The 27,518-nt window shown below is 38.8% G+C and overlaps 10 protein-coding genes and 3 pseudogenes across 13 annotated transcripts in view; 8 read left to right on the forward strand and 5 right to left on the reverse strand.

Moving 5' to 3' along the window:
* Window positions 1–23,287, reverse strand: part of LOC104792182 (polyamine oxidase 3) — a 57,608-nt gene extending 34,321 nt beyond the window's left edge. The window contains exon 1 of the mRNA XM_087454433.1: window positions 23,251–23,287. The gene's annotated coding sequence lies outside the window, so the exon portion shown is untranslated. The remainder of the gene's footprint in view (window positions 1–23,250) is intronic.
* LOC104792190 (protein DETOXIFICATION 15-like) lies at window positions 1,149–4,090 on the forward strand. Its single transcript, XM_010518280.3, has 8 exons — window positions 1,149–1,480; window positions 2,012–2,556; window positions 2,704–2,790; window positions 2,907–2,963; window positions 3,043–3,281; window positions 3,438–3,556; window positions 3,665–3,751; window positions 3,851–4,090. The coding sequence occupies exons 1-8, from the start codon at window positions 1,232–1,234 to the stop codon at window positions 3,932–3,934; spliced, it is 1,467 nt and encodes a 488-aa protein (XP_010516582.1). The 5' UTR covers window positions 1,149–1,231; the 3' UTR covers window positions 3,935–4,090.
* Window positions 5,202–6,271, forward strand: LOC104792191 (pentatricopeptide repeat-containing protein At2g34370, mitochondrial pseudogene; annotated as a pseudogene).
* LOC104792192 (seipin-3 pseudogene) lies at window positions 7,026–8,650 on the forward strand (annotated as a pseudogene).
* On the reverse strand, window positions 8,668–10,506 carry LOC104792194 (aquaporin NIP2-1). The gene is made up of 4 exons (XM_010518282.2): window positions 9,844–10,506; window positions 9,296–9,736; window positions 9,154–9,215; window positions 8,668–9,049 (listed from the first exon to the last, which is right to left on the reverse strand). Exons 1-4 carry the CDS (start codon window positions 9,979–9,981, stop codon window positions 8,833–8,835), a joined length of 858 nt encoding a protein of 285 aa, XP_010516584.1. The 5' UTR covers window positions 9,982–10,506; the 3' UTR covers window positions 8,668–8,832.
* Window positions 10,571–12,843, forward strand: LOC104792195 (pentatricopeptide repeat-containing protein At2g34400). The gene is made up of 2 exons (XM_087454427.1): window positions 10,571–11,606; window positions 11,693–12,843. Exons 1-2 carry the CDS (start codon window positions 10,690–10,692, stop codon window positions 12,630–12,632), a joined length of 1,857 nt encoding a protein of 618 aa, XP_087310553.1. The 5' UTR covers window positions 10,571–10,689; the 3' UTR covers window positions 12,633–12,843.
* LOC104792196 (protein REDUCED WALL ACETYLATION 3) lies at window positions 12,987–17,343 on the forward strand. Of its 2 annotated transcripts, XM_087454428.1 has the most exons (17): window positions 13,079–13,407; window positions 13,496–13,563; window positions 13,860–13,951; window positions 14,040–14,177; window positions 14,291–14,347; window positions 14,427–14,499; window positions 14,692–14,850; window positions 14,999–15,148; window positions 15,266–15,521; window positions 15,692–15,807; window positions 15,894–15,980; window positions 16,094–16,182; window positions 16,280–16,342; window positions 16,426–16,482; window positions 16,572–16,668; window positions 16,751–16,910; window positions 17,019–17,343. In XM_087454428.1, the coding sequence occupies exons 2-16, from the start codon at window positions 13,531–13,533 to the stop codon at window positions 16,904–16,906; spliced, it is 1,623 nt and encodes a 540-aa protein (XP_087310554.1). In that variant the 5' UTR covers window positions 13,079–13,407; window positions 13,496–13,530; the 3' UTR covers window positions 16,907–16,910; window positions 17,019–17,343. The 2 variants fall into 2 exon arrangements, with proteins under 2 accessions (XP_010516586.1, XP_087310554.1); XM_010518284.3 differs by having other exon boundaries at window positions 12,987–13,563.
* Window positions 17,465–18,461, reverse strand: LOC104781830 (chlorophyll a-b binding protein 1, chloroplastic). The gene has a single exon (XM_019244888.2). It carries the CDS (start codon window positions 18,398–18,400, stop codon window positions 17,603–17,605), a length of 798 nt encoding a protein of 265 aa, XP_019100433.1. The 5' UTR covers window positions 18,401–18,461; the 3' UTR covers window positions 17,465–17,602.
* LOC104699228 (chlorophyll a-b binding protein 1, chloroplastic pseudogene) lies at window positions 18,867–19,977 on the forward strand (annotated as a pseudogene). The gene has a single exon (XR_015559764.1). The product of XR_015559764.1 is annotated as a chlorophyll a-b binding protein 1, chloroplastic pseudogene (transcript).
* Window positions 21,647–22,470, forward strand: LOC104786116 (agamous-like MADS-box protein AGL29). Its single transcript, XM_010511448.2, has one exon. The coding sequence runs from the start codon at window positions 21,760–21,762 to the stop codon at window positions 22,303–22,305; it is 546 nt and encodes a 181-aa protein (XP_010509750.2). The 5' UTR covers window positions 21,647–21,759; the 3' UTR covers window positions 22,306–22,470.
* LOC147942905 (high mobility group B protein 14-like) lies at window positions 22,502–24,288 on the reverse strand. The gene is made up of 6 exons (XM_087454436.1): window positions 24,158–24,288; window positions 23,730–23,888; window positions 23,451–23,508; window positions 23,304–23,348; window positions 22,824–22,904; window positions 22,502–22,706 (listed from the first exon to the last, which is right to left on the reverse strand). Exons 1-6 carry the CDS (start codon window positions 24,226–24,228, stop codon window positions 22,659–22,661), a joined length of 462 nt encoding a protein of 153 aa, XP_087310562.1. The 5' UTR covers window positions 24,229–24,288; the 3' UTR covers window positions 22,502–22,658.
* On the forward strand, window positions 24,061–25,679 carry LOC104781837 (uncharacterized protein At2g34460, chloroplastic). Its single transcript, XM_010506603.3, has 4 exons — window positions 24,061–24,554; window positions 24,647–24,832; window positions 24,908–25,300; window positions 25,381–25,679. Exons 1-4 carry the CDS (start codon window positions 24,450–24,452, stop codon window positions 25,543–25,545), a joined length of 849 nt encoding a protein of 282 aa, XP_010504905.2. The 5' UTR covers window positions 24,061–24,449; the 3' UTR covers window positions 25,546–25,679.
* Window positions 25,568–27,509, reverse strand: LOC104792199 (urease accessory protein G). 2 transcript variants are annotated; one of them, XM_010518289.3, is made up of 7 exons: window positions 27,174–27,509; window positions 26,880–27,083; window positions 26,623–26,683; window positions 26,326–26,527; window positions 26,086–26,207; window positions 25,888–25,992; window positions 25,568–25,800 (listed from the first exon to the last, which is right to left on the reverse strand). In XM_010518289.3, the coding sequence occupies exons 1-7, from the start codon at window positions 27,221–27,223 to the stop codon at window positions 25,717–25,719; spliced, it is 828 nt and encodes a 275-aa protein (XP_010516591.2). In that variant the 5' UTR covers window positions 27,224–27,509; the 3' UTR covers window positions 25,568–25,716. The 2 variants fall into 2 exon arrangements, with proteins under 2 accessions (XP_010516591.2, XP_010516592.2); XM_010518290.3 differs by having other exon boundaries at window positions 26,880–27,080; window positions 27,174–27,504.
* Between the last annotated feature and the right edge of the window lie 9 nt (window positions 27,510–27,518).

The following is a 27,518-nucleotide window of genomic DNA, read 5'->3' on the forward strand; positions in this document are numbered from 1 at the left end:
ATTGAACTCCTAGAGGATCTTTTTCTTTTGTCACTAGGGAACTAACACAGCAAGAACATAGTTTTGAAATCAGTTTAAGGTTTGCCTTTGATGTGGGATGATGCTTCCTCTGAATTTTAGCTAAACCATATCTTTATACTTTTTTTTTTTTTTTTTTTTTTTTATTTGTTGTGAAAAATACACACAGAACACACTGATGATATCCCACAATCACATCATCAACCATCTTTAACGATAAAAAGTAAACACACGCCGCTAATTTTCAATTCACAAACACCGCTCACCCTCAGCTCTTTGTTCTTTGTTCTTTGTTCTTTTTCTTCTTTCTTGATAGGATCTTTCTTTTTGGTTGGTTGGTGACCAATTATCTCAAGGCAATCTTGTAGTATAAGCAATGTTCGGAAGCATAATTTTCACTAGAAAAGATAGAACCTATTTTCTTAGTTCTAGAGACTAGAGACTTTGATGCCAATGAGAAATACCCAATCCTTATGCATATATAGTAATAGTCTTAAATTTAGTTCTCAAAGCGAGACTTTGTTGCTTCCAATTACTAGATCACCAACGTAGGACTTAATCAAGTTCTTAAGGAATTTTCTTATAAGTCGATCGAACTTTATATACAAAATATCGTTTGAAGTTTGTTATTAATGTTTACGAACGGATCGGATATGCATCACTAATTTTTGGCTTAGACACTTAAAACAACAATTTTCACGTCGTAGTTATATCACAGTCACAACACATATTAGAAATGCATTCTGATGATTTCCTGTAACGATACATCACATACATAAATAAGAGAAACTCGCGTAATTTTCCAGTCTTTAACGTATTTTCCAGTCTTTAACGTATACGAACTCTTCTATGTCTAACACCGCCTAATATTTTTACCAACTAGATAAAAAAAGAACAAAACTACCATCCGGACGTAACATGCATTACTTTCATTAATTGGTAACAAAAAGATGCCACCAAGGCACCACCAATGGTGAGATGGCTTCATCTCCCTATAAACTTTTATGGAAGTTCCCACTGTAATAGAGACACGTAGACACATAAGGTCACATGTAATTGTCTACTCTATAGCCCTTTTTTTTTTCTTTTTTTCTTTATTGTCTCCTTAACCTTAAAAAGACAATAAAAACACACTAATCCATCAAAACGCGAAGCCCCAAAAGACAAGGATAAGAGAGACAAGTGCTTTGCTCACCCTCTCTGAAACAAAGCAATGATGAGAGAGGAGAGAGAGGATACGTTGTCGTGGCCTCTGATAGGAGAGAAAGAGAAGAGAAGTAGATTAGTAAAGGAGGAAGTGAAGAAGCAGCTACTCTTGTCTGGGCCACTAATTGCAGTGAGTCTTCTTCAGTTTTCTCTACAAATAATCTCAGTCATGTTCGTAGGACATCTTGGCTCTCTATCTCTCTCCGCCGCCTCCATTGCCACCTCTTTCGCCTCCGTCACCGGCTTCACATTCCTCGTCAGTTTTATTCTTCTATGAATCCTCCTCGCTCTCTCTCTCTCTCTCTCTATATATATATATATATCATATCATTCTACTCTTTTACTACAAAGTTATTTAGATGAAATAATTTTTATTAAAGATTTACCGGTAGTTCGGGTATCTATGGTCTAAACGGATAAAATCAAAATTCTCTAGAACCCTTATACTTAAAATCTGCTTAAGCAAGTATAATAATTTACTTATTTTTAAACATACAGTTTACGGTTGATTGGGTGATATTATTTTCTCCTGTATTATAAAATATATATATATACCTTTAAAAATAGTTTTTTTTTTCGGAAAATACCATATTTAGTTTTTTTTTCAAAATTACCACAAAATACATTTTTGGAAAAACAAATCATGCTTTTGTTCATTTCTGCTACCCCCACATGTCTACATAAAAAGTAATGATATAGACAGTCCAAATTTACAATCAATTGATAATTCTGAGCGTTTACTTGTCATGCAAGAAATCTGATCATAAAACTATTCACCTTTGAACAGATGGGAACAGCTAGTGCGTTGGACACAGTTTGTGGCCAGTCGTACGGATCAAAAATGTACGGACTGTTAGGCATACAGATGCAAAGAGCAATGCTTGTTCTTACACTTTTCTCTGTTCCTCTTTCCATCATTTGGGCCAACACAGAGCACTTCCTCGTCTTCTTCGGCCAAGACAAATCTATTTCACACCTATCTGGCTCTTACGCCAGATTCATAATCCCTAGCATCTTCGCCTACGGTCCTCTTCAATGTGTCAACAGGTTTTTGCAGGCGCAGAACAATGTGTTTCCTGTTGTGATCTCTTCTGGAGTCACCACTTGTCTTCACGTGATCATCTGTTGGCTCTTGGTATTGAAGTCTGGTTTAGGGTTTAAAGGAGCTGCTGTGGCGAATGCCATATCGTACTGGCTTAATGTTATTCTCTTGTCGTGTTACGTCAAGTTTTCGCCTTCGTGCTCACTGACCTGGACCGGTTTCTCTAAGGAGGCTCGGCGTGATATCATCCCTTTTATGAAGCTAGCTATTCCTTCTGCAATGATGGTTTGGTAAGTCCGAAAACAAAATGCCTACCATCAAGGCATCAGTATCTATATCTAGACCTAGTTGAGATTTGGTAAATCTGGCTTCTCTTAATTAGTATCCATGTAAAGTACCTTTATTTTATTTTATTTTGGTGATGTTGTTTTGAGCAGCTTAGAGATGTGGTCCTTTGAGCTTTTGGTGCTCTCGTCAGGACTTCTTCCGAACCCGGTTCTAGAAACTTCTGTTCTTGCAATCTGGTAAGAACAATACATTTGTTACGTACACTAGTGAATATTTTTATCTCTTTGTCATAATTCAGAAACCAAATAGAGTTATTATCTAGTGACTGAATTTGATAAGAAAATATATGCAGCCTTAATACATCAGGAACAGTCTGGATGATCCCGTTTGGCCTAAGTGGCGCCGCAAGGTCAGTAATAAGACTAGTAATATAATATAACCAAATTATGTATAACCTCAATATCACCGTTAAGTTTCCAAATCCGCAGCACAAGGGTGTCAAATGAGTTAGGAGCAGGGAATCCGAAAGGGGCAAAACTTGCCGTTCGCGTGGTCCTGAGCTTTTCCGTTGTAGAAAGTATACTAGTTGGATCGGTTTTGATACTGATACGGAAGGTCTGGGGATTCGCTTACAGTAATGACCCGGAAGTAGTCAGACATGTAGCCTCGATGTTGCCGATTCTTGCCTTAGGTCACTCCCTAGACAGCTTCCAAAGCGTTCTTTCAGGTTATATCTTCACTCAAATTTCTATACTACTCAAAGCTTTCTTTGCATGCAAGTAAATGCAAACTACCCTAGCTGCAAGCACCATTCTGGTTTTGGAACTCGGTTGAAACCGGTTATGTTGTTTGTTTATTGTATATTTTTTTTTCCGGTTAAAAGGGGTTGCTAGAGGATATGGATGGCAGAAGATAGGAGCGTTCGTGAACCTTGGATCATATTATCTTGTCGGAGTTCCGTTCGGTTTGTTACTTGGTTTTCACTTTCACGTCGGTGGTCGGGTAAATTTTATGACCCAACTCATAATTCTCTCTTTAACTCATTTAGCTCCAGTCAACTTATTACAAAGTTTAACATATATTAACAACACCACAAATTTTGATTTGAAGGGGCTTTGGTTGGGAATTATATGTGCACTCGTCGTTCAAGGTCTATGTCTTTCCCTCATCACCTTTTTTACAAATTGGGATGAAGAGGTAAGAAACTGTATATAGTAAATCCTTTTTTTAATTACAACTTACAATGCTTTCGTGCTGCGACTTTGATTGTTTCTAATTTGTTCATTTACTCTATAGGTCAAGAAAGCTACAAGCCGAATTGAGTCTTCTTCAGATGTGAAGGAATTTTCAGCAAACAATGGGTCAATTACTGTTTCTTGAGAGGCAGAACCGACCCAAAACTATATAAATGATGTCTAAAACCTTTAAAAGAAATGTTGCCTCTGTATGCAGCTTGATTAAAGAAAACTAAATTTGTGTGGATTTTGAAAAATGTAACTGATGGGGTTTGATCAATCTTCAACAAAAATGACAAAACTATGAAAGATAGAGATTAGAGTTAATGTCCAGTGGACCAGTACTGGTATGGGATATGCACTCTTTTAACATAGATACTCTTTTAACAGTCCGATACTCCGAAGAAACATTTTTTTTAGCATATTTTTTTTTGCAACCGCTACTCAAAACACATTGTTGGGTCCGCCTCGATGTACGTAACTCGATCTTAATACACGAAACTAGATATTGACCCGCGGTACACCACGAGACTATTTTTTTATAACAGAATGTAATTTATTTTATAGATTAACTATATATATAATTAATATTTAATTTGTATTTTTAAAAAATATAGATATATTAGTTAGTGGAAATTAGAAAGTATTTTGTTAATAGTATAGAATTCCTGCGTGTACTAAAAGTAGGAATGTTATATCCACTGCTAATATTTAACTATGTATGTTTTGTTCATATATTTATAGAAAAATAGATGTTATATTCATAAAATGTAAACAAACTAATAAACTAATTCACCCGTGGTTCAACCGGTCCGACTAATTGACCCAACAACCCGAAAGACTTCTGGTTCACCTTCCGGTCTGGTTTTAAAAACATTGTCGTTTATTGATTAGACCGATTGTTTAGAAAATGTCTGTATGGAGAAAATATTGTTTTGGAAAATTGGAAATTTAATATTAATTAAATTAATTATAATTTTAATACTTAATGTTAAAGGGAGTGGTTCCTATTGTTTTAGAAATTTTATTAGAATAGAAAATCTTGTTTCCAAAAATCAAAACTTAATATTAATTAATTAAATAAAAACAAATTAATAATTAATTTTAATGGCATGCTAAATGTGTTTAAAAATGTATATATAGATTTACTAGCAAACACATCATCACTTTTAATAGTATATATAAACTAATTGGATACAAATTTTTTTTTAATATATATATGACATAGTTGATATTTTAGTTTTTTTTTTTAAAACTAACACATTTTAAACCTTTTTGTCATCCTCAAAATATTTTGAGATACTACTAATTAGGGTTTAATCAAAAGATTAGGGTTCACTTTGACGGCCTCACGGGATTTTTGGATTTAAGATCATCAGCCACTGTTGTTGAACGTAAAAAAAAAAAAAGTGATGGTGAGAATAATAATGAGCAGCAGAGTTCTCAAATTCTCAAAACCCAAGTTTTGGTTGGCGACGCAGAGTTCTTCATCAAGCCGTTGCTTCAATTCACTAGCCCAGTCTCATACTCACATCACAAAGACGATACTCACCTCCTCTCGTCGTCATAACCTCTTAACACGGCACACTACTTTTCAAAATCGAAGCTTTATTAAATGGAGAAGTGTTTCTTCACTTGCTCAGATGGCTAATGATGATCAATCCGCGACGATTGAGTCATTTGATGCTTTTTGTAAAGAAGGGAAATTTAAAGAAGCCATTGAAGTTGTTGAGACATTGGAGGACGAGGGACATGTTGTGGATTCGCCTAGGCTTTTAGGGTTAGCTAAACTATGCGGTGAAGCAGAGGCTTTGGAAGAAGCTAGGCTTGTTCATGACTTCATCACTCCTTTAGATGTTAGTACTTACCACACGCTGATCGAAATGTATTCTGGTTGTGGATCCGCTGATGAATCTTTGTTGGATTCATGGAGATTTAGAGCTAGGAGACAGGTTTGCTGAGTTAGCGAAGAAACTAGATGCCACTAGAATGAAGAAAGAGTCAAATGCAGGTCTTGTAGCAGAAAAAGCATCAGACGCTGCAAAGGAGGAAATAAAGGAACTGCGACGTCGTCGGATGACGATAAAAGAGCGGATGATGGCTTCGCCACCTGATTTTAAAGAAGGAGATACTTCACATCCAGAGGGTGACAAAATCGTTGCTGCACTGAGGAGTTTGAAAGCGCACATGTTAGATATGGGTTTTGTCCCTGCGATTCGAGTTTGTTATGAAACAGTGGAAGAAGAGGAAAAAGAGGAACAACTTCTTCTTGGATGCACCAAGCTCGCCGTAGCTTACGCATTGCTTAAATCACATGCTCGGAGAGATGTAACTGTTATGAAAAACATCCGCACCTGCGTTGATAGCCACAATACATTTAAGATGATCTCAGAGATCACTGGCAGAACACTGATACAGCGAGATGAAAAGAGATTCCACCATTACAGAAACGGTGTCTGCTCCTGCGGAGATTACTGGTAAGCTCTATGGTTCTTCAAAACCTATCATCTCCTCAACCTCATTAATTTTTTTTTAGCAACTTTCTAGAATATGACTGAATGTTTCTTTCCCAGTATATATATGAGTTGGAAAAAGTAGTTCAATATTTAGCGTCTCAATCAATGCTCGAAACAAAACAATGAATACTCAACAAAATAGTTTGTCACTGTAACAATGGTGACTTTGCCATTTTACTCCACAAGATTCGATTGGTTAAATGTCAACATGGTCTTCCTCTCATATAATATATCTGAGATGGCTTGTTGTAATAAACTTCAAAGAAATTACAGAGAAGGAGATGAAAGTAGGCTGGTATGAGCTATCTAAAAGAATGGACTCATCAGGACTAACTGGATACAGAAGGTAAAGCAGATATGAGACACACATGGGCTGAAGGAAACAACGTTGAGGTCCCTGACATAGTATTAATTAAAAAAAAATTAAAAACTCAGATAGTCCTGACGTGCAAGTCATATACATAAACATTAGGGTCTGACGTCTAGGATACTCTGTTCTCCTTCTATCTCTCAATCTCTCCTTCGAGCAGCTTCCCACAATATTGCAATCAAAAATCTTAAACGAAAAGTCAACTTTTAGACTACAAAACTTTGGAGTATCGTGTTGAGGAGCCCACAACGAAGTTCAGGCCCAATTAAAGCCCACCAACTGAAGAGGCAACCACCGTGGTTTAAGCCGACAACACGACGGTATCAAGCTGTTTTTAGGAGACTGTGTAGTGAGAGGGTTTGTGTTGTCTCTTTTTTAAGCTATAGTTAGAAGCTTTCCTTCATCATCAAGTTTTGTTCTTTTGCATGTTTTAATCAATGGAATCAGAATCATCATCATTATCATCATCATCAGACGACAACCACAATTCGCCTCCCGCCGCAAATCTCCACCGCCGAAGGTTGGCTATGGATACGGATTCATCTTCTTCCTCTTCTGCTACATTGGAATCTTCCGCGAAACCGAGCACCGTGGGAGACAATGACGAGCTTTCTTTAGGAAATTTCGGAACAATTGAGAGCGATGCCGATGCAACTGACTCCGGAAGCAGCCTAATCGACCCAGTTCCGGTAAAAGGAGAAGACTTTGAAGTAATTGAATCGGGTCGGGTTGACCCGTTTACAGCAACCACCTTGAATGATGAACGTGGTGAGTATTATATTAGACCGGAACCTACTTCTACGGATTGGTCTTTGACAGGACTAGTGATCAGGTCAATCGGGTTTCAAGTTAGTTTGATGATTAGCTTTATAAGGTTTCCTCCATTGTTAATTCATAGCTGCTTGAGCTTTGTTTCTGATCCCTATGGAACAGTGAGGCGTGGTAGACGCTTTTTAGTATCTAGGATTGTAGAGTTATGTGACTCGGGGTTAGAAGATGATAAGCTTGTGTTGGAGGTTGTGCGTAGGTTAGCATGGGGTTTATTGTGGGCTGTTTACGTGGGGATCATGTTGTTTGCCTTGTTGGTCTCTGCGTTTATGATTAGCGGGTTTGTGATAACTCATTTGGCTCATGAACCACTTGTAATCAAAGAGAGCTTGAATTTTGATTACACTAAGAGTAGTCCAGAAGCTTATGTGCCCTTAAGCTCATGTGCTGGTGTGGCAAGTGATTCGAGTATCGAAACCGAGAAGATCAGAGGCTTGAAGGATAAGACAGTAATCACTGTCTCGATGACATTTCCTGAGTCCGAGTACAACAAAAATCTTGGGATGTTTCAGCTTCGAGTGGACTTTTTATCCGCTAGTGGTCAAATACTTGCTAGTTCAAGGCGGCCATGTATGATAAGATTCAGAAGCGAGCCTATACGTCTTGTCCAGACTTTCCTAAAGATTGCTCCGCTTGTCACTGGCTATGTCTCTGAAATCCAAACCTTGGACTTGAAGCTCAAAGGCTTTGTCGAAAAGGACATTAGTACTACTGCTTGCTTGAAGATAATGATTGAACAACGTGCAGAGTTTCGTCTTGGAGCAGGTATTCCAGAGATTTACGATGCATCTCTGTTGCTTGAATCTGAACTTCCTTTCTTCAAAAGGTTCATATGGAACTGGAGGAGAACTCTATTCGTGTGGATCAGCATGATTTTGTTCATTATGGAATTGTTTTTCGCCTTGGTTTGCTTCATACAGCTGATCATCCCAAGAACAAGCCAGAGAACACAACAAAGATAGAACACATTCCATCAACAAGAACTCCAATCTTGACGATCTGGCTGGTTCACTGGTGGTTATAACAGTAATTACACTTACTGTAACTTTAGCTTCTTCATAAGTGTTCCATAGCGTTTCTCAATCAAAATTGTAATATCTTGTCTGCTAATCAAAGTCAAATTGTCAATATATATGGTCTTGAATTATTCTTGAGAGTCACAAAGATACAAACTTCTCATTTTATTTACAGTTTACTTACACATTACACATATGCTTTACTTTACAACCAATTTGTGTTGATGATGTTTTGTTACAATGAGAATGAAGAGCAGTGAACAGGTTTGAAGATACAAGAATGAGGATTGACCTTAAAGATTTATCTACATAATCACAGAGGAAGATCGGTAACTCGTTTATGAGAAGACCCTGTCTTGGAGAACTCAGGCTCTGCGATCTGTATAGACGGTAACATTTTATGAATCAAGGCCCCAGAGACAGCACCAAGTGTTGGAGCTAGCAAGTATATCCAGATTCCTTTGTAACATCCCCACACTAGTGCAGGCCCTATGCTTCTTGCTGGATTCATCGATGCTCCTGATACCTCTCTGTAAAATGAAAATTTGGATTGTTCCCATTGGTTAGCCAAAAATTTCTTACCACTGAAATTTTTTTGCTTGCAGAGAGATTGAGGGGGAAAAGCGAAAATTACCCGGCAAAGATAACATTAAGTGTGACGGCTGCCCCAATGATTAACCCCTCTAGTTCCTTAGTCTGCAAGATTTATCAATGTTAGGATTGAACTTTATATATATCATTTGATCAAGAAATGTTGTTGCTTATTGATCGCTTACTGTTCTCTTGGAGGTTGTGACGGCACAGACGACTAACATGAGGAAGCCGGTAATGATGAACTCCATAACGAATGCTTGGAGATCAGACCCAGAGGGAGATGCGCCGAGGAAGACATCATGCTTCTTGCTGCACACATCGTTGTTCAAATCAAACAGAAGACGCAGAGTCGCAGAGGCCAAGGTTGATCCGATGACTTGAACAGTTATGTAGGCCGGGACTTGATACAGAGGGAATCTTTTGGAAGATGCTAAGGCAAGAGTGACAGCGGGATTGAAATGTGCCGAGATGTGGCCGAGACAGTAAACAAGAACCATAATCACTATACCCCAAACTACTGCAATGCCCACAAGAGTCACTACGTTGTGGTGTTGAGCATTCACAGCAATAGCGGCACAACCCGCAAATATCAGGTAATAAGTTCCCACGAGTTCTGTTATAAGCTGCAGATCAAAATTGTTCACCAGTTAACACGAAAACATGAAAAGCCTATGGAGTAAAAGAGAAGCTTTGAAGAGTGAATTAAGCTGTTGTTCACCAATTTACTAACCTTTTGCAAGAAATGGACAGAAATCAATGGCGAGAATGATGACTCTTTTTGGTTAGAAGTGTCTGCAACAGAAGAATCTTGGATGTTGAGCACAACAACATTACCATGATTGCTTTTGGTCACTGATATGTCATCCATTTGTCTTTTTGTTATATTTTGTCTACTCAATCTAAGAAATAGAAAGAAGGAAAAGAGACTGTAAAGCTTTGATTGATGTTTGAAGTTTTGTGTTTGGAAAGATCATAAAGAGGTTTATGTCTTTTTATAGTTTCCTCTACCCAAAACCAAATAAGAAAGAAAACAAAGTGAACCAAAGTCAAACTTTGCTTTTTTTAGCAACTTGCTAAAGCATCATTTGCTTATTTGGTGTATAATTTTCTTTTAAATAAAATAAAAGCTCAAATACTGCTTAATTGCAGCAGATGGTTTTGAAGAGCAAAAGACGCACATGTCGACGCCCAATAGATAATGTTATTTGATGTTAAGAAACAGTCAAAACCAGCTCTAGTTCTCTCGGTTAGGATACCTGCTGTTTTATGTGTGTCTCCAGTTTTGTTGGTTTAGGATTTACATGACATACACGCACCAACTTAATAAAAGAATTGCTTATTGTGCAGCTTACTCATAGGATAATGCTAGTTGAACTATTAGTTTATGAAATGTTAGAATTATCTGGGATCAAATCCATAAGCTTTATTACATGTGATTAAACTAATTTCATGAGGTCGACTTAAAAAAACGAATTAAACCCGAATCCGAACCTTAACCCAAACCCATATCCGAAACAGAACCTAAAACCTGTATTATTAATTCAGTTAGTGTCTGTCACATGTGAGTTAACTGCAAATGCTCATCAAACCAGAGAAACTAGCGTTCTCCATTTGCCGCCAAATTTCTCAATTCAAACCTAAACAATTCGAGGAAGCACGACGCGGATGCGGCGATCTTGAGAGGGACTTTATATTCCTGTTGAAAAAATGCATCTCCGTCAACCAATTGCGAGAGATTCAAACCCAGATGACGCTTCACTCCGTCGAGAAACCCAATTTCTTGATCCCCAGGGCCGTCGAGCTTGGGGACTTGAGTTACGCTTCTTTTCTCTTATCCGTCACGGAAGAACCCAACAACCACTCTTTCAATTACATGATCCGTGGCTTGACTAACACTTGGCATGATCACGGAGCTGCTCTGTCTCTGTATCGCCGCATGAAGTTCTCTGGGTTAAAGCCTGATAATTTCACTTATAATTTCGTTTTCATCGCTTGTGGGAAGCTTGAGGAGATAGGGGTTGGTAGATCTGTTCATTCCTCGTTGTTCAAAGTCGGGTTGGAAAGAGACGTTCATATAAATCATTCTTTGATTATCATGTATGCCAAATGTGGTTTAGTGGGTTATGCCCGGAAGGTGTTCGATGAAATTACTGAGAGAGTTACGGTGTCTTGGAACTCGATGATCTCTGGGTATTCTGAAGCGGGTCATGCGAGAGACGCTATGGATTTGTTTAGGAAGATGGAGGAGGAAGGATTTGAACCAGATGAGAGGACGTTGGTGAGTGTGTTGGGTGCTTGTGCGCATTTAGGGGATTTGAGAACTGGTAGATTGCTGGAGGAGATGACAATCACCAAGAAGATTGGGTTAAGCACGTTTCTTGGATCTAAGTTGATCAGTATGTATGGAAAATGCGGTGATTTGGATTCTGCCAGAAGGGTTTTCAATCAAATGGTTAACAAGGATCGTGTTGCTTGGAATGCTATGATCACTGTGTAAGTCATTGTTCGACACTATACTCCAGATAAAGCATGATTCTTTAATCCGTTAATTTGGACCATTTCGGTTGTTTCTTTATCAGATACTCACAAAATGGGAAGTCAAGTGAAGCTTTTAAACTGTTTGATGAGATGGAAAAAAACGGAGTTTCCCCAGACGCGGGCACGTTGTCTACAGTTCTGTCTGCTTGTGGTTCAGTTGGAGCTCTTGAATTAGGCAAACGAATTGAGACCTACGCTTCAGAAGTTGCCTTGCAACACAACATCTATGTGGCTACAGGACTAGTCGACATGTACGGAAAGTGTGGACGCGTAGAGGAAGCTCTGAGAGTATTTGAAGCCATGCCAGTGAAAAACGAAGCCACTTGGAACGCTATGATAAGCGCTTATGCGCATCGAGGACACGCTGAAGAAGCTCTTTTGCTGTTTGATCGAATGTCAGTTCCTCCAAGTGATGTTACATTCATAGGAGTGCTCTCTGCTTGTGTGCACGCCGGTTTGGTCGATCAGGGATGTCGGTATTTCCAACAGATGAGTTCTGTGTTCGGGTTGGTCCCAAAGATCGAGCATTACACAAACATAATCGATCTCCTGTCTCGTGTGGGGCTGTTAGAAGAGGCTTGGGAGTTCATGGAGAGGTTTCCTGGGAAGCCTGATGAGATCATGTTAGCAGCGATCCTTGGAGCATGTCATAAGAGAAAAGATGTTACAGTGAGAGAGAAGGCGATGAGGATGTTGATGGAGATGAAGGAGGCGAAAAACGCAGGAAACTATGTAATCTCGTCAAAGGTATTAGCTGATATGAAGATGTGGGATGAGTCTGCGAAGATGAGGGCGTTGATGAGAGACAGAGGCGTCGTTAAGACACCAGGATGCAGCTGGATTACGATCGACGGTAAGATAACGGAGTTTCTTGCCGGAAGCGATTTTTTACAGTGTGACAGGGAAGATTTCGGTTCGTTGTTTGGTTTGTTGGTGGAGGAGATGAAAAGGGAAAGGTATGATTTTGCAGGAGAAGTTTGATTTTTGTTGTTCCTTATAATTAAATGTGTATGAAAAAATCACGTAACTCTTTGACTCTTTCCAAGTGGAGGAAAGAGAGTTGTAGCTCCGTGAGGAACTGAAAGGAACATGAACCGAGAAAAGCTTCATATGATGCTTATGTAACGTGTGGACTGGACGATGGGTGTGCTTGATGTCATTAGTAAATAACATATGATGATTTTAAATGCTTTATATTCGAATTACAACAATCTAAAACATGCGTAGCTAATATGGTAAGTATAATAAACACACGACCATAATGATGAATTCGAATTTGACGGTATGTCTCACTTAATGATTGTATATACTGTTTTTCGTTTTTTTAAATCTCATAGAACATCATAGAGAACAACATAATTGGCAGTCACCAAACTTTAATCTTCGGTTTATTGTCATTTAAATGCACTTTAAATCTGTATAATTATGTCTCTCTCTAGTAATTTTATTATCAATAATCAAATACTAGTATTTGTTCGTATCAATAATGAAATCTCCTTAAAAAAAAAAAAAAAAAAAAAAATAGAAGAAAAAGGAAAAAAAAAAACGAACGGACCAGAAAAGAGCCATCGCCAAACCAACAACCGTTCGTTCGGGTGAGCTTCGAGAGAACGACGTCGCACCCGCCATTTTCTCCAGCCTTGAAGCAATACCTTCTTCACTCCAGATCTCTTCTTCTTCTTCTTCTTCTTTGCTCGCACCTTCCCTTCCTGCTCTACACCTAGGGTTTCGGATCCTGTGGCTTATTAATCTAGAGGTCGAATTCGATACCTTAGATCTGACGGTGAAGTTGGGAGTCACTATCATTACCTCTTCCCGATCTTTTTTTTTGTTTTGTTTCCCAGTGTTTGATTGAAGATCCCTCCGTGGATCCACTAAAATGGCGGATTCTGAGCCAATTACGCCTGGTCAGGTACGCTATCTCATTGTTTTCCAAGCTTCAGTGTCTTCTTAGTTTCATTACTTTTTTGCGAATTTTTCTTCCACGGATTCATAGATTTGGTATAAATAGTATTGTAGTTTGAATGTGATTCCTACTTCGTCGTTAGGTTGTTGAGTAATTTAATTAACAATCTTGGATCAGTTTACTATTGTGATCAGGTTTTGTTACTGTGTTCATATGTAGTAGCATTCAGCTTTGAATTTGAAAATGCTTCACACTGGAGTCCAGAGATTTGGTTTGGATGACCACCAACTTTTTAAATGCAGGTTTCGTTTCTGCTCGGAGTCATCCCTGTCTTCATTGCGTGGATATACTCAGAGTTTCTAGAGTATAAGAGGTCTTCATTGTACTCTAAAGTGTATGTATTCGGAATATATATTAAACTAAACGGCTCTCTTGCTATTTGTATCGGAATTGTCAGTAACCTTTGTACCTCTTTCTTGCAGTCATTCAGATAATAATTTGGTTGAACTAAGTGAGGTGAAAAACAAGGAAGATGAAGCAGCAGTTTTACTGGAAGGAGGTCTTCCAAGATCTGTTTCTACAAAGTTTTATAACTCACCTATCAAAACAAACTTGATTAGGTAAGTTATTAGAGATTTCTTCTTCTTCTTCTTCTTCTTTTTGGTTCCGTTGAGTTGAGTGATGTGATGTCTCAACATATAAAACTAAACCATTTACGTTTTTATACTTGTAGGTTTCTGACGCTGGAAGACTCTTTCTTGATTGATAATCGACCAACCTTGAGAGCGATGTAAGTTCCTAAATTTTATCAGAATGGATTTTATGCTGATCATCATTCTCCCTCATGACCAATATTGCTTCTCTGTCAGGGCTGAGTTTGGGGCGATTCTTTTTTACTTTTATATTTGCGATCGAACAAGCTTGCTTGGAGAGTCTAAGAAGGTGCCTCCTTTAAACTTAATTGATGAAATTCCCTTTCTCAGTTTCAACTGGTCTTTAAGGATCTAAAACAATATGTATAATATATAATTCACAGTATGTCTTTAAATAGTTTGAAGGTAGAAAGCTTACATCTCAGTCTGAAAATGGTTTTGCAATTGATGACACTTCTTTTCATATTGTTTCCATTTGCAGAATTACAACCGCGACCTTTTCCTCTTTCTCTACTGTCTTCTCATTATAGTGTCAGCCATGACGTCCTTGAAGAAACACAATGACAAATCACCGATAACAGGAAAGTCCATTCTGTATCTTAATCGTCACCAGACTGAAGAGTGGAAGGGATGGATGCAGGTAACTGATTCCATCTTTTCTCAGTACGTGTCCGTTAGCTTTTCATTTTTTTTCCCGCCTCTACTTCGCAGAGTACATCCGAGCTTCTTGGTTAGATGTTTTTGATTACAACTGTTTTTATGCTAATTTATGATTTGGGTCTTTGTAGGTTTTATTTCTGATGTATCATTACTTTGCTGCGGCTGAGATATATAACGCAATCAGGGTCTTCATCGCCGCCTACGTCTGGATGACTGGTTTTGGGAACTTCTCTTACTACTATATCAGAAAGGATTTCTCCCTAGCACGATTCACTCAGGTCATATCAACAGTTTCAATTGCCACAGTGAATTAGTTTACCATGATATAAGCTTTTACGAAGCATATGTTTCTTTATATGACTCAAGATGCTCATGAATACTTTTACTTCTTCCAGATGATGTGGCGCCTTAACTTGTTTGTGGCGTTTAGCTGCATTATTCTCAATAATGATTATATGTTATACTACATCTGTCCCATGCACACTCTGTTCACTCTTATGGTGTATGGAGCCCTTGGTATCTTCAGTCGGTATAACGAAATACCATCAGTAATGGCTGTGAAGATTGCTTCATGCTTCCTCGTGGTTATCGTGATGTGGGAGATTCCTGGAGTTTTTGAGATTTTCTGGAGTCCACTAACATTCTTACTGGGTAAGTATCAGACCTTTCTCATATCTTATTCTGATTTCGGTATGGTCGACTGCATATCTGTCTCGTGCTAAAACAATTTTCCTGTCAATGTGTTTGGATGCCACTTAGTCATTGGGATTAGTGTTCTTGTATGTTGATTAACATTTAGTTTTTTCTTTTTATAACTACAGGATACACTGATCCAGCTAAGCCAGATCTACCACTTTTACATGAATGGCACTTCAGATCCGGACTTGACCGCTACATTTGGATCATTGGAATGATATATGCCTATTTCCATCCCACTGTAACTCTTGAACCTATGGCCCTGTCGTTTCTTAATACTATCTCATGGAATGTACCATTAAATATCTGTCGACATTTCCATCTCAGGTAGAGAGATGGATGGATAAATTGGAGGAGTGTGATGCCAAGAGAAAGATGTCGATAAAGACAAGCATAATTGCAATTTCCTCATTTGTGAGTTTGGCTTCTCTCTGGCTTTATGGATTTTATGTATTTGATATTATTCTGATGCCCAAGTTGGTATTTGACATTATTCTGATGCCCAAGCTATCCCTTGTACTGTTCAGGTTGGTTACCTATGGTATGAATACATCTACAGGCTTGACAAGGTTACATACAACAAATATCATCCCTATACGTCATGGATTCCAATAACGTTAGTATCGAAACCCTTTTCTGCCACCTAAAACATCAAATCATGAGATAGTAATCCATTTTGGATTCTGACTTTAGCTTTGATTTTGTTGTCTCAGTGTCTACATCTGTCTGCGCAATTCCACACAACAGCTACGAAATTTCTCCATGACACTATTTGCGTATGTGTCTCACTCTTTCAATCAATCTTGATGTTTATTCTGAACTTGTCTTTAATAAGACCCAACTGTCATGCTTTTCTTAGGTGGCTCGGCAAGATTACTCTGGAGACTTATATTTCTCAGTTTCACATTTGGTTAAGGTTGGCGAAAAACTGTTTTCTTTCTCCCAATTAAATAGGCAAGAAACCATTTGTCAATAATTTACGAATGAAATTTACATGTGCTGCAGATCAAATGTGCCTAATGGACAGCCTAAGTGGCTATTATGCATCATTCCAGAATACCCAATGCTCAACTTCATGCTCGTTACAGCCATCTATGTCTTGGTAAAGCAATAGTAGAATCCATGAGTAAACACCCTTAATCCTCTCTACGTTATATAGATTGTAATACGTTATCTTTCTTCAGGTGTCTCACCGACTATTCGAGCTTACGAATACATTAAAATCCGTGTTCATACCTACAAAAGACGACAAGAGGCTGCTCCACAATGTCCTCGCTGGAGCTGCCATCTCCTTCTGTTTATATTTAACTTCTCTCATTCTTCTCCAGATCCCACACTAACCATGTAAGCCCTTTACTCCTCCTGGTCTTGCAATCATTGTGTGAGGAATGTGCTCGCTTAGAAAGAGATACAACTCCCGATTGACATGCTAGAACCACTTTACTTTTACAGGAGGGACTATAAACATGTCGAAAGCAAGCTGCACAGATGTTTCTATGTCAAACTTGCTAAAATAGTTACAACACACGTCTCATATCTCATATCTCATATCTCATATCTCATATCTCGACAATAAACATTTGTTTTCAAAGATCAGTATTTTTTGAAGCTTGCCAAGTGAAGCATCTTTTGGATATAATTAGAACGAGAGAAGCTTCAGAAAGAGTGAAGATCTTCTCGCACTTCGACGGCATCATCTTAGGACTACTTGTTTGTCTTCTTTCTTATCTCTGTTGTAATTTTGCTACAAGTTTATAATATATAGTTTCATTTGCCTTTTGTTTCTCCGTGTTTGGTAGATTGTCCAAATACAGAACATATATCATCTGCAATTGCGTGAATTTTACAAGAATTGGTAGTACTATTCAATTGAGTCTTTAGATAAAACACCAACACAGTTAAGAGAAAAAGAGCTTCGATTTCTGATAAATCATACAAAAGATACGACAATGGAAATTTCACAAATTTTTACATAGGAAAGATCACAAACAAACTCTCTTTCCCTGCTCTCATTCACATAACAAAGCTTATCTCGCTCACTTTCCGGGGACGAAGTTGGTGGCGAAGGCCCATGCGTTGTTGTTGACTGGGTCAGCCAAATGGTCAGCGAGGTTCTCCAATGGTCCCTTTCCGGTTACGATGGCTTGAACGAAGAATCCAAACATGGAGAACATAGCCAACCTTCCGTTCTTGAGCTCCTTCACCTTCAACTCTGCGAAAGCTTCGGGGTCAGTAGCAAGACCCAATGGGTCGAAGCTGCCACCTGGGTAGAGCAAGTCCTCGGCTTCTCCCAAGGGGCCATCTCCGGCGACTCTGTAGCCTTCGACAGCTCCCATGAGGATCACTTGAGTAGCCCAAATGGCTAAGATGCTCTGAGCGTGGACCAAGCTCGGGTTGCCCAAGTAGTCCAATCCTCCGTCGCTGAAGATCTGGGAACCGGCCTTGAACCAAACAGCTTCTCCGAACTTCACTCCGTTCCTAGCCAAAAGCTCAGGGAAAACGCAGCCTAGGGCTCCGAGCATGGCCCATCTGCTGTGGATGACTTCTAGCTCACGGTTCCTGGCGAAGGTCTCGGGGTCAGCGGATAGACCGGCGGTGTCCCATCCATAGTCACCGGGGAACTCTCCAGTAAGGTAGCTCGGTGGCTCGCCTGAGAACGGACCCAAGTACTTGACACGGTCAGATCCGTACCATGGGCTGCCTGATGGACCTTTTGGCTTGGCAACAGTCTTCCTCATGGTCACACGGCCGGTTCCGAGGACATCTGATGCCGCGGGCTTCACAGCCTTTCCGGCGAAGGCAGGGGAGGACAGAGCCATGGTGGAGGAAGCCATTAGAATCTTTCTTCTTTTTTTGTTTTTTGTTTTTTTTTTTTTTTTGTGACTGGGTGAGAGTGATTGAAAATGGTTGGCGTATAGGTTAACTTTATAGCAATCTTGAGAGTAAGGATTGTTATCTGTGAAGTATCTGTATCTGTTTACTGATTGGCTCATGAGATTTTGGGTTTGTCTTTATCTTGTCCTATGTGTCACTCTTCTGATCCATAAGCTTTTTTGCTAGATTCTTATTAGCTGCAATGGAGACACTTGTGATTTGCCCACTGGCAATTTTGAGTAAACTTTCCAACTAATAAAAAGGATATATGTAGAAATAATTCCATTTTTTTTTTTAAAAAGAATCGTAAACTGACATGTACGTTAAAACACGATTCGAAACGGATAGAAACACGTCAGATTGACACGTGGCACGCCTTCAATGGGTACCACAATATGCTAACACAACTCTACGAACTCCAAACAAGACCCATTGATGCCAACAACCAATAGGAATCAAGAACTTGATGATCTCCCGAGATAAGCAACTTAAATCCTCGAGTTTTAAATTTTCATTTTTCACATTATAAATACCCTAAAACATCACAGTAACAGAACCATCCAATTCATCACAACATCACCTAAGAACCTTTTACTTGCACCACACTATAACTGCAATGGCCGCCTCGACAATGGCTCTTTCCTCTCCTGCTTTGGCTGGAAAAGCTGTTAAGCTATCTCCGGCGGCCTCTGAAGTTTTTGGAACTGGCCGAGTCACCATGCGCAAAGCCTCCAAACCCACAGGTCCATCCGGCAGCCCATGGTACGGATCCGACCGAGTCAAGTACTTGGGTCCGTTCTCCGGCGAGCCACCAAGCTACCTCACTGGAGAGTTCCCCGGTGACTATGGGTGGGACACTGCCGGTCTATCCGCCGACCCCGAGACCTTTGCAAGGAACCGTGAGCTAGAAGTTATCCACAGCAGATGGGCCATGCTCGGAGCCCTAGGATGCGTTTTCCCTGAGCTATTGTCTCGGAACGGAGTGAAGTTTGGAGAAGCGGTTTGGTTCAAGGCTGGTTCACAGATCTTCAGCGACGGAGGATTGGACTACTTGGGCAACCCAAGCTTGGTCCATGCTCAGAGCATCTTAGCCATTTGGGCTACTCAAGTGATCCTCATGGGAGCTGTCGAAGGCTACAGAGTCTCCGGAGATGGCCCGTTGGGAGAAGCAGAGGACTTGCTTTACTCAGGTGGCAGCTTCGACCCATTGGGACTTGCTACTGACCCCGAGGCTTTCGCGGAGTTGAAGGTGAAGGAGCTCAAGAACGGAAGGTTGGCTATGTTCTCTATGTTTGGATTCTTTGTTCAAGCCATTGTCACCGGAAAGGGGCCATTGGAGAACCTCGCTGACCACTTGGCTGATCCAGTCAACAACAACGCATGGGCCTTCGCCACCAACTTCGTCCCCGGAAAATGAGTTTAGTTTGTGATCGAGTTGTGTGTATCTGGTTTGTTGAAACTTGAAAATATGATGCTGATTTTATCTCTTGTAAGTGTGAATTATTTAAGAAGCTTTATGATATTGATGGACCAGTCACTTACTACTGTGCAACAGCATACTCTGACCTAATTCGTTGATCTTACAAAACATTTCATTAATTGTAAGAAAATTGTCAAAGACTTTGATAATGTGATTCGGAGTCTTGAAAGCATTTTAGGTCTCATGGTCAACGTTCTTGTTTTAGGCTCCTAAATTGAAGAACATGTATGTATAGATAGGTTCAAGGTGACTATATACTCATAACTCATATTGAGGGTAATATCCTCACAAACCTTTGGTCCTCATGTCCTTAGTGTGTGTGTTTTAAGGGTAATATGTAACTCCATATCTTTACAAAACATATTCCACTTCACGTATGTAATATGTTTGAGATTTGTTGGTGAGGAATAAAAATATACAATAGTAGGATATCAGTTTCTTTTCTTCCACTTGCTCGGAAAGGTTAGATAATAGAGATTTATTGGTTTTCCTCCTAATCAGAAAAACTGGTTCACTTTTATATCAATTTCAATGGATTTACTTTCTTTTGTAAAATTGTAGTAAAATAACCCAAACTAGTATCATATATAATTAAAAACTTCGATCAATACTTTATAGTTTGTAACTTCGAAATTAAAGATTTGTAAAATCTCAAATTTTCTACTTTACCGCCCTAACAAAGCTGCCGCCCACAACCTTTTTTCCTGAATAAAGGATGACATTAACAGAAACAATGCAGACATTAATTTGGTGATCCCAATTATTAATTTGAAAGTACATTTGGTAAAATAACTTTTTATTTGTAAGACTTAGATAATTAAACATTTATCATTTGAATAAATATCAGAATTTGAAGTTATTATTTGTAATATTCAAAAACATACTTAAAATAATTCTAAAAGAAATTAGCATTTAAATATTTTAGATACTTTTAACTTACTAAAAAGAATCTTATAAATCATGTTATTGAGAGGGTTAAAACTTACATAAATATGATTCTATAGTTTTTTACGGATTGGTCTACTAAAATACACAAAATATTTTAGTTTGATATCAAATGAGTTAACTAGATGTGTTACGCCAATCCTAACTGGTAGCAAACACAAAATATATAATCCATCTAGAATTGTAAAATCTAAATATTAATTGAAATCTATTAAAACAAACACAAAAAATACAATATATATTTTTTAATAATTATTAAAAATTGTTTTTAGTAATTATTAAAAAATTGTTCGGCGATGTACGGCAGGATTAACATTATCTTATAACATTAAAGAAGGGTCCACAAATAAAATCAATACAAAGAATAACGACCAGAATATAATAAAAATTCTAAATTTGAATTTCTTTCAATTACATACAGAAAAAAAAAACTAATTAGCTGTCAAATAAAACAAAAAGAATTTCTTTCTAAATATATGACATTTTTATTCTTTATAAGGCAATGAATCCCACATTTTGTCTATGTTTTGAAGGGACATTGTTGAAGGTCCATGGATGTTTGAATACACAATTAGAAACTATTCGATAGTAAGAAAAAAATGAAAAATTTTAAATATTCGTGGATGTTTTGAACACACAATTAGAAACTTATTCAACGCACACATAAGGTAATTCAAGATTTTCAATTAAAACTTCCTAAATATGCACTCTTGTGTATTCTCCTCCTCCATTACTCTATATATGATACTCTTCTTAGGCTCCATGAAAATTCTCCACCTCCATTACAAGTTCAAGCCACAAAATCTTCTTCTTTCACCAACGTATTCACTTTCTTTCACAGCAAAAAAAAAAAAAAAGTCTCTATCTCTTTATTCTTAACGTTTTAGCAAACAAATGGGTCGGAGAAAGATCAAGATGGAGATGGTTCAAGACATGAACACAAGACAGGTTACCTTTTCAAAACGGAGGACAGGTTTGTTCAAGAAGGCTAGCGAGCTAGCCACGCTCTGCAACGCTGAGTTGGGTATTGTTGTCTTTTCACCGGGGGGCAAGCCTTTCTCTTACGGGAAACCGGATCTTGATTCCGTTGCAGATCGATTCTTGAAGGAATATGATGATAATGATGATTCAGATAGTGGCGATGAAGAAGGAAGAGGTCGTACTAGACCTAAACTGAAGAGGATGAGTGAACGTCTTGATACGCTCAACCAAGAGATTGAAGCTGAGAAGAAACGAGGCGAAAAGGCTCAAGAGAAGCTCGAGTCTGCTGGGGATGGGAGATTCAAGAAGTCCATCGAGGCGCTTACTCTCGAGGAACTCAATGAATACAAAGACAAGCTCGAGACAGTCCATGATAGGGTCCAAGGTGAAGCCAGTCGCATTCAGGCTTCGTCTGATCTCGTACTTCTCTCCAACGATAAGAAGAGCGGACTTGTTTAAGTTACATTCTAATTTTGTATCAGCCTACAGAAGTTACTAACATGAAAGATTTTGTTGGTGTAGAGTTTTCGTCATATCTTTTATGAGGTGTGTGGCTTTCAATTTGATATCAAATGATTGTAACTGAAAAAAATCGAAAAGTACCTGCGAATTTGTCTGTATTAATCCAAAGTGTACTTATCAAAACTTGAACATCTTTTTCAAGAAACAGGTTAGTATTCATTGATCTCCAAGTGCAGTCCACAGAAGAATGTGATCTCAACGAAACAGAAACTTCTAAATGTCAAAAAATATACAAACCCATCCTAGAAGGCTTAGAACAATGTTTTCTAATAACTAAAAGGAATAATCTATTAAGAATAATCTGAGTCAGTCTCTGATTCATCGTGTTCACCTAATTCCTGCATAAATAAACAGTAAAATGAAAAGCTCAGTCTGATGTTTGACCACCGCATCAGTGGGATATTGAGGTGAATAAATATTAACCAAACACATAAGAATAAATGAATCATGGGTACCATTCTCTTGTTATATTCTGTCATTTCTCTGTGAAACTCTTCCCTCTTCACAGTGGCTATATCATAATACTTTACCTTTTCCTACAAAACAGTAGAGGAACAAACAATCTAGGAATAAGAAACTTCGATCCAGTCTCAACCAGAAATATCTCATTATACCAACTAAACATCATTCGAGTAACAAGAAGAAAAAGAATGAGATATTGATATTGCTCGCCAAAAAAAAAGAAGAAAACTACAGAGTGTGAATTGCAATATGGCAACAGCCGACCCAGATCAGAAGCACATCTAAACCTCTATATACACTAACATGTAATCATTACTTATCCTCACAGTATTTCAGATTCCATTTCCATGCATTCACATATCATTCAAACAAATATTATAGAGGAAACTCTTAGAAGATGACAGAGCTAAGTATGTTGACAAACTCCAAGGGAAAATAAAGTAACTGGGACACAAGATCAAAACCCATGTTACCTCGTATATCATTGTTTTCCATTTCTCTCCACATGACTTCCCAATCTGAATAGAATAAAGATTATAACAGAGTCAGCAACCGAACCAAAGTGAATATTATCATCACAATTTTTTAATTTTGAATATAAGAAAGTAATTCTTTACAACCTCGCGCATGCACTTGACCTCCGGATTCTGCTCTTGATATTGCTTCCGGAAATCCTCCCTAGGAACCAAAAAAGATAACGCAGTATGAGGAAAATGCATACAAAAGGTGTTTCTTTGTATGTTTTCTAAAAGTAACACATAACAACAACACAAGTAATCTCATCCTAAAGACCAATGGCAAAATGCACAGACAAACTTCCCCTTAAGAGAGGACTGCCTGAAGGTTCAGCTGAGCTTAAAATCTAATAGACAACAATTTGCAATCATATGAGTACCTACAAGAAATAAAAGAAAGCAGTGGGAGGTTTCTTGGGCATCTTGGAACGAAGTTTAACAGGTTTCTTCTTCTGGCTTATATTTGGCTTTCTCAACGGCTGAAGTCTCAGTCTTGTAGACCTTCTCACATTTTCACTTGACTTCACAGCTAACTCTGCGATCCTGTAAAACAAAATTCACAACGCAAATTAACAAAAGTCTAACATTCATACTCTCTCCCTAATTCTTCTCATCCATCTCCGTTGGAATAGCATAAAGTTCTCAAATTTCGTCTCAGTTTGACCCAAATTCCCTACCTAACCACTTAATCAGTAATCACCAGAGAGACTAAGCCGAACCCTTAAACCCTAAACAGAGGAAATCAGAGCAGAACCACGTAAAAACCAAAACTTTGGTCTGTAACCTATATCTACGCCATACAAGAAACTTACCGAGTAGAGCCTCCACTGCACGACGGAGACAAAGGCCGCGATAACCCTGAATTGGGAGCTTTCTTCGTCATTTTCTCTCTCTTTCTCTTTCTCGCCACTGTCGGAATCGAACGTTCGCTTCTTTGCCTCTTGGGGGGGGGGGGGGGGGGGGGAGGGGGGTTTTTGCGTAATTGTGTATGTGACAAATATGCTATGTGGCGTAATCTAATCAACAAAAAAGGCAAAAAATAATTAAAAAAAATTCACAATTTAACAAAAGGTAACGTTTGTGGTGGGGCGAACAACACATTCGATGGCAACATCTTTGCTTCTCAGACATTCCTCAGCTGTCTTCTTCTCTCAGTCTTCTCGCTTCTTCACCAAGAACAACTCTTTTCGTTCCTTCACTTCCATCAAGGTTTGATTTTTTCAATTCTGTCTCGTTCTTTATGTGTATTTGGTTTATGATATCCCCAATTCTGTAATTGGCTTTGCTTGTGTGTATCTCAGATGGAAAGAGGTGAAGCAAGTAAAGAAGAAGTTAAGACAAAGAATGTGTTTGTCGCCGGAGCTACTGGAAATACCGGGAAGAGGATTGTGGAGCAGTTGTTGTCCCGTGGCTTTGCCGTCAAAGCTGGTGTTCGTGACGTAGAGAAGGCTAAATCATCTTTCAAAGAGGACCCTTCTCTTCAGATCGTATGTTCTTAGTCTCTTAATCCGTTGTTTTCTCGCTGTCAAGTCTCACACAAATGCTATGTGATATTCTTCTAGGTTAGAGCAGACGTGACAGAAGGTCTTGAGAAGCTAGCTGAAGCTATAGGTGATGATTCTCAGGCTGTGATTTGTGCTACAGGGTTTCGTCCCGGGTTTGATATATTCACTCCTTGGAAAGTCGATAACTTCGGGACAGTGAATCTTGTGGATGCTTGCCGTAAACAAGGAGTGGAAAGGTTTGTTCTTGTAAGCTCAATCTTGGTGAATGGAGCTGCAATGGGACAGATACTGAACCCTGCTTACATATTCCTCAACCTCTTTGGACTAACTCTGGTCGCTAAGCTTCAAGCTGAGAAGTATATCAGAAGCTCTGGCATCAACTATACTATAGTAAGGCCCGGTGGTCTTAAAAACGATCCTCCAACTGGAAATGTTGTCATGGAGCCAGAGGTAAAACACAGCCTTTGATCTTTGTTTCATTTGTTGTTGTGCTATATAACTGATAGAGATCTGACCTTTGATTTTTGTAGGATACTATGTATGAAGGGAGCATATCTAGAGACCTGGTCGCAGAAGTTGCTGTGGAAGCTTTGCTTAACGAGGAATCATCTTTCAAGGTTGTGGAGATAGTTGCTCGTGCTGAAGCTCCAAAACGTTCCTATAAAGATCTCTTTGCCTCTGTTAAAGGACGTTAACTAGAATGCAAATCAATCACACTATGTAATGAGTCTCATGCTCAAAACCTTTATTTCTCTTATGTCTTGAGTACAACAAACAGATACAATTGCGCATAAACTGAGTTCAAGACAAAGTGAGAGTGTTCCATTCAGATTTATCTCTTATCCATTTTGGGTCCTAAGAATCCATCACTGGCGCTTCTTCCCGGTTGCATGTTCCCATGAGTGCATGACATGGTTCACGATTTCCTCGACCCCAAGCCCATGCTTCACCTGGAAATGTTCCCGTGAAGACTCCTTTGTAAGAACTAAGGTTACTGATTATATAAGTGATGAAACTTATCTCTGAAGATGGCTAACCTGAGCAAAGACAAATGGCCCTCCATCACGCATGCGTAGCGCATCCCTTTCCATAACAGATAAGTCAGCTCCAACAGCTGCTGCAAGGTCTGTCTTGTTTATCACCTGCAGTTGGAAAAATCAACAAGAGATTCTTTCACACTACTACTGACTTTAAACAAGCATGTAAGTTTAAGAGTTGAAGCAGCATAAGTGCACCAGAAGATCAGCTTGAGTGATTCCAGGGCCACCTTTACGGGGTATTTTATCACCAGCTGATACATCGATGATGTAGATGATATAGTCAGCAAGTTCTCTGCTAAAATTAGCAGCTAAATTATCTGCAAAGACAACACGAATCCTATTAAAATCTCATTCGATCTTTGAGATACAGAAACAGATATATAAGGAACAGATAAATATCAAGACACGCGCAGGGTAAAAGAATTGAAACCTCACCTCCACCGGATTCACAAAGAAGCAAATCAGCCTTGAATAAGTTAGATAACTCCTCAAGAGGACCCAAGTTGATACTGATATCTTCACGGATGGCAGCGTGTGGACATCCACCAGTTTCAACAGCTCTAATCCTTTCCTCAGGAAGAGCTCCATTCTTCACAAGAAACTCACCATCCTCTTTCGTAAATATATCATTTGTCACCTACACCATTGTCAATATCAACATCTTGTTTTTGGAGATCAAGGAAACAATCTCACTAATAAGTAGGAAGATTTGCAGCTGATAGTAATACTCACAGCAGCAAGACTATATTTGTCCCTCAAGAATCTACAAAGAGCAAGCATCAGTGCCGTCTTCCTGAGTAAACAAAACCAAACTCCAATAAACATTTAGACAAAAAGGCTGACACTTTTGTGCAAAACATGACAAATTTGTGAACAAGAACACTGAATCCATCTAAAAACAATACCATAGATCCAATGGTTTAACACAGAGATTGTTATTTGTTATGATACCAAATCACAAAATCAAGCAGTCAATTTGAAAACATTACCCAGTGCCAACGGGACCGCCAATACCGACGGTGAAAGCTCTCTCAGAGAAGTTACGGTCGTTAAGAGGAGGAGCTCGGCGACTGAAGTAACCAGGAGAGTAGATTGGTTCGTGTGAGTGCGGCGCAAGCCCATCGTGGCTATGGAACACCCTTCCGTCCTTGCCCACCCACGACGTCTTCCCATCGCCGCCGTCCGATTTGCTACTGAACCGAAGTATTATAAACAGTTTAGAGAAGAATAAAATCGCAGGAAAGATCAAAACTTTACAAATAAAATCAATGAAAAACACGAACTCGTGGCCTTGCTCAGGAGTGTGATGATGATGGTGGTCGTGTGATGCCATTGCCGAGAGACTTGAATCTTCTTGTGGTTGCTGTGTTGACTTAGACTGAACTGACTCCACAAGAGGCAAAAGTAAAAAAAAAAATTAAGAATCTTTCAAATTCTATCCAAACTCCAAATTGAAACGAGATGCTTTTCTGTTTTCTCTGTCGGTTACTGAAACGTAACTTTTCTACATCAATGGAATCGTATTTATACGTATTCTGATACCAATTTTGTCTGACAGTACCAAAAACTCAAAAATCTTTAGCTTTTATAAGACTTAATTGTAGTTTCCAGAGTAAAGAGCTCACCAC

The sequence above is a fragment of the Camelina sativa genome, chromosome 6 (genome assembly GCF_030686135.1).
Source record: "Camelina sativa cultivar CO46 ecotype springtype chromosome 6, ASM3068613v1".
NCBI classification, from domain to species: domain Eukaryota; kingdom Viridiplantae; phylum Streptophyta; class Magnoliopsida; order Brassicales; family Brassicaceae; genus Camelina; species Camelina sativa.

Bases quoted from the DNA above. Each gene is read 5' to 3' on its own strand.
- LOC104792195 (XM_087454427.1), top strand. From the start codon at position 10,690: ATGCTCATCAAACCAGAGAAACTAGCGTTCTCCATTTGCCGCCAAATT. The intron at 11,607-11,692 runs GTAAGTCATTGT...TTTCTTTATCAG, and splicing joins TGGAATGCTATGATCACTGT to ATACTCACAAAATGGGAAGT.
- LOC104792194 (XM_010518282.2), bottom strand. From the start codon at position 9,981: ATGGATGACATATCAGTGACCAAAAGCAATCATGGTAATGTTGTTGTG. The intron at 9,737-9,843 runs GTTAGTAAATTG...TTTGATCTGCAG, and splicing joins CTGTCCATTTCTTGCAAAAG to CTTATAACAGAACTCGTGGG. The intron at 9,050-9,153 runs GTAATTTTCGCT...TTCATTTTACAG, and splicing joins CTTAATGTTATCTTTGCCGG to AGAGGTATCAGGAGCATCGA.
- LOC104792199 (XM_010518289.3), bottom strand. From the start codon at position 27,223: ATGGCATCACACGACCACCATCATCATCACACTCCTGAGCAAGGCCAC. The intron at 26,208-26,325 runs GTGAGGTTTCAA...TTGTCTTTGCAG, and splicing joins TCTTTGTGAATCCGGTGGAG to ATAATTTAGCTGCTAATTTT. The intron at 25,993-26,085 runs GTGCACTTATGC...TTCCAACTGCAG, and splicing joins TCACTCAAGCTGATCTTCTG to GTGATAAACAAGACAGACCT.
- LOC104786116 (XM_010511448.2), top strand. From the start codon at position 21,760: ATGGGTCGGAGAAAGATCAAGATGGAGATGGTTCAAGACATGAACACA.
- LOC104792190 (XM_010518280.3), top strand. From the start codon at position 1,232: ATGATGAGAGAGGAGAGAGAGGATACGTTGTCGTGGCCTCTGATAGGA. The intron at 2,964-3,042 runs GTCAGTAATAAG...CCAAATCCGCAG, and splicing joins GGCCTAAGTGGCGCCGCAAG to CACAAGGGTGTCAAATGAGT. The intron at 3,752-3,850 runs GTAAGAAACTGT...TTTACTCTATAG, and splicing joins TTACAAATTGGGATGAAGAG to GTCAAGAAAGCTACAAGCCG.
- LOC104781837 (XM_010506603.3), top strand. From the start codon at position 24,450: ATGGCAACATCTTTGCTTCTCAGACATTCCTCAGCTGTCTTCTTCTCT. The intron at 24,555-24,646 runs GTTTGATTTTTT...TGTGTATCTCAG, and splicing joins GTTCCTTCACTTCCATCAAG to ATGGAAAGAGGTGAAGCAAG. The intron at 24,833-24,907 runs GTATGTTCTTAG...ATATTCTTCTAG, and splicing joins AGGACCCTTCTCTTCAGATC to GTTAGAGCAGACGTGACAGA.
- LOC104792196 (XM_010518284.3), top strand. From the start codon at position 13,531: ATGGCGGATTCTGAGCCAATTACGCCTGGTCAG. The intron at 14,348-14,426 runs GTAAGTTCCTAA...CTTCTCTGTCAG, and splicing joins CGACCAACCTTGAGAGCGAT to GGCTGAGTTTGGGGCGATTC. The intron at 16,483-16,571 runs GTTGGCGAAAAA...CATGTGCTGCAG, and splicing joins CAGTTTCACATTTGGTTAAG to ATCAAATGTGCCTAATGGAC.
- LOC147942905 (XM_087454436.1), bottom strand. From the start codon at position 24,228: ATGACGAAGAAAGCTCCCAATTCAGGGTTATCGCGGCCTTTGTCTCCG. The intron at 23,509-23,729 runs GTAGGTACTCAT...TTTGGTTCCTAG, and splicing joins ACTGCTTTCTTTTATTTCTT to GGAGGATTTCCGGAAGCAAT. The intron at 22,707-22,823 runs GTACCCATGATT...TTATTTATGCAG, and splicing joins CAGAATATAACAAGAGAATG to GAATTAGGTGAACACGATGA.
- LOC104781830 (XM_019244888.2), bottom strand. From the start codon at position 18,400: ATGGCTTCCTCCACCATGGCTCTGTCCTCCCCTGCCTTCGCCGGAAAG.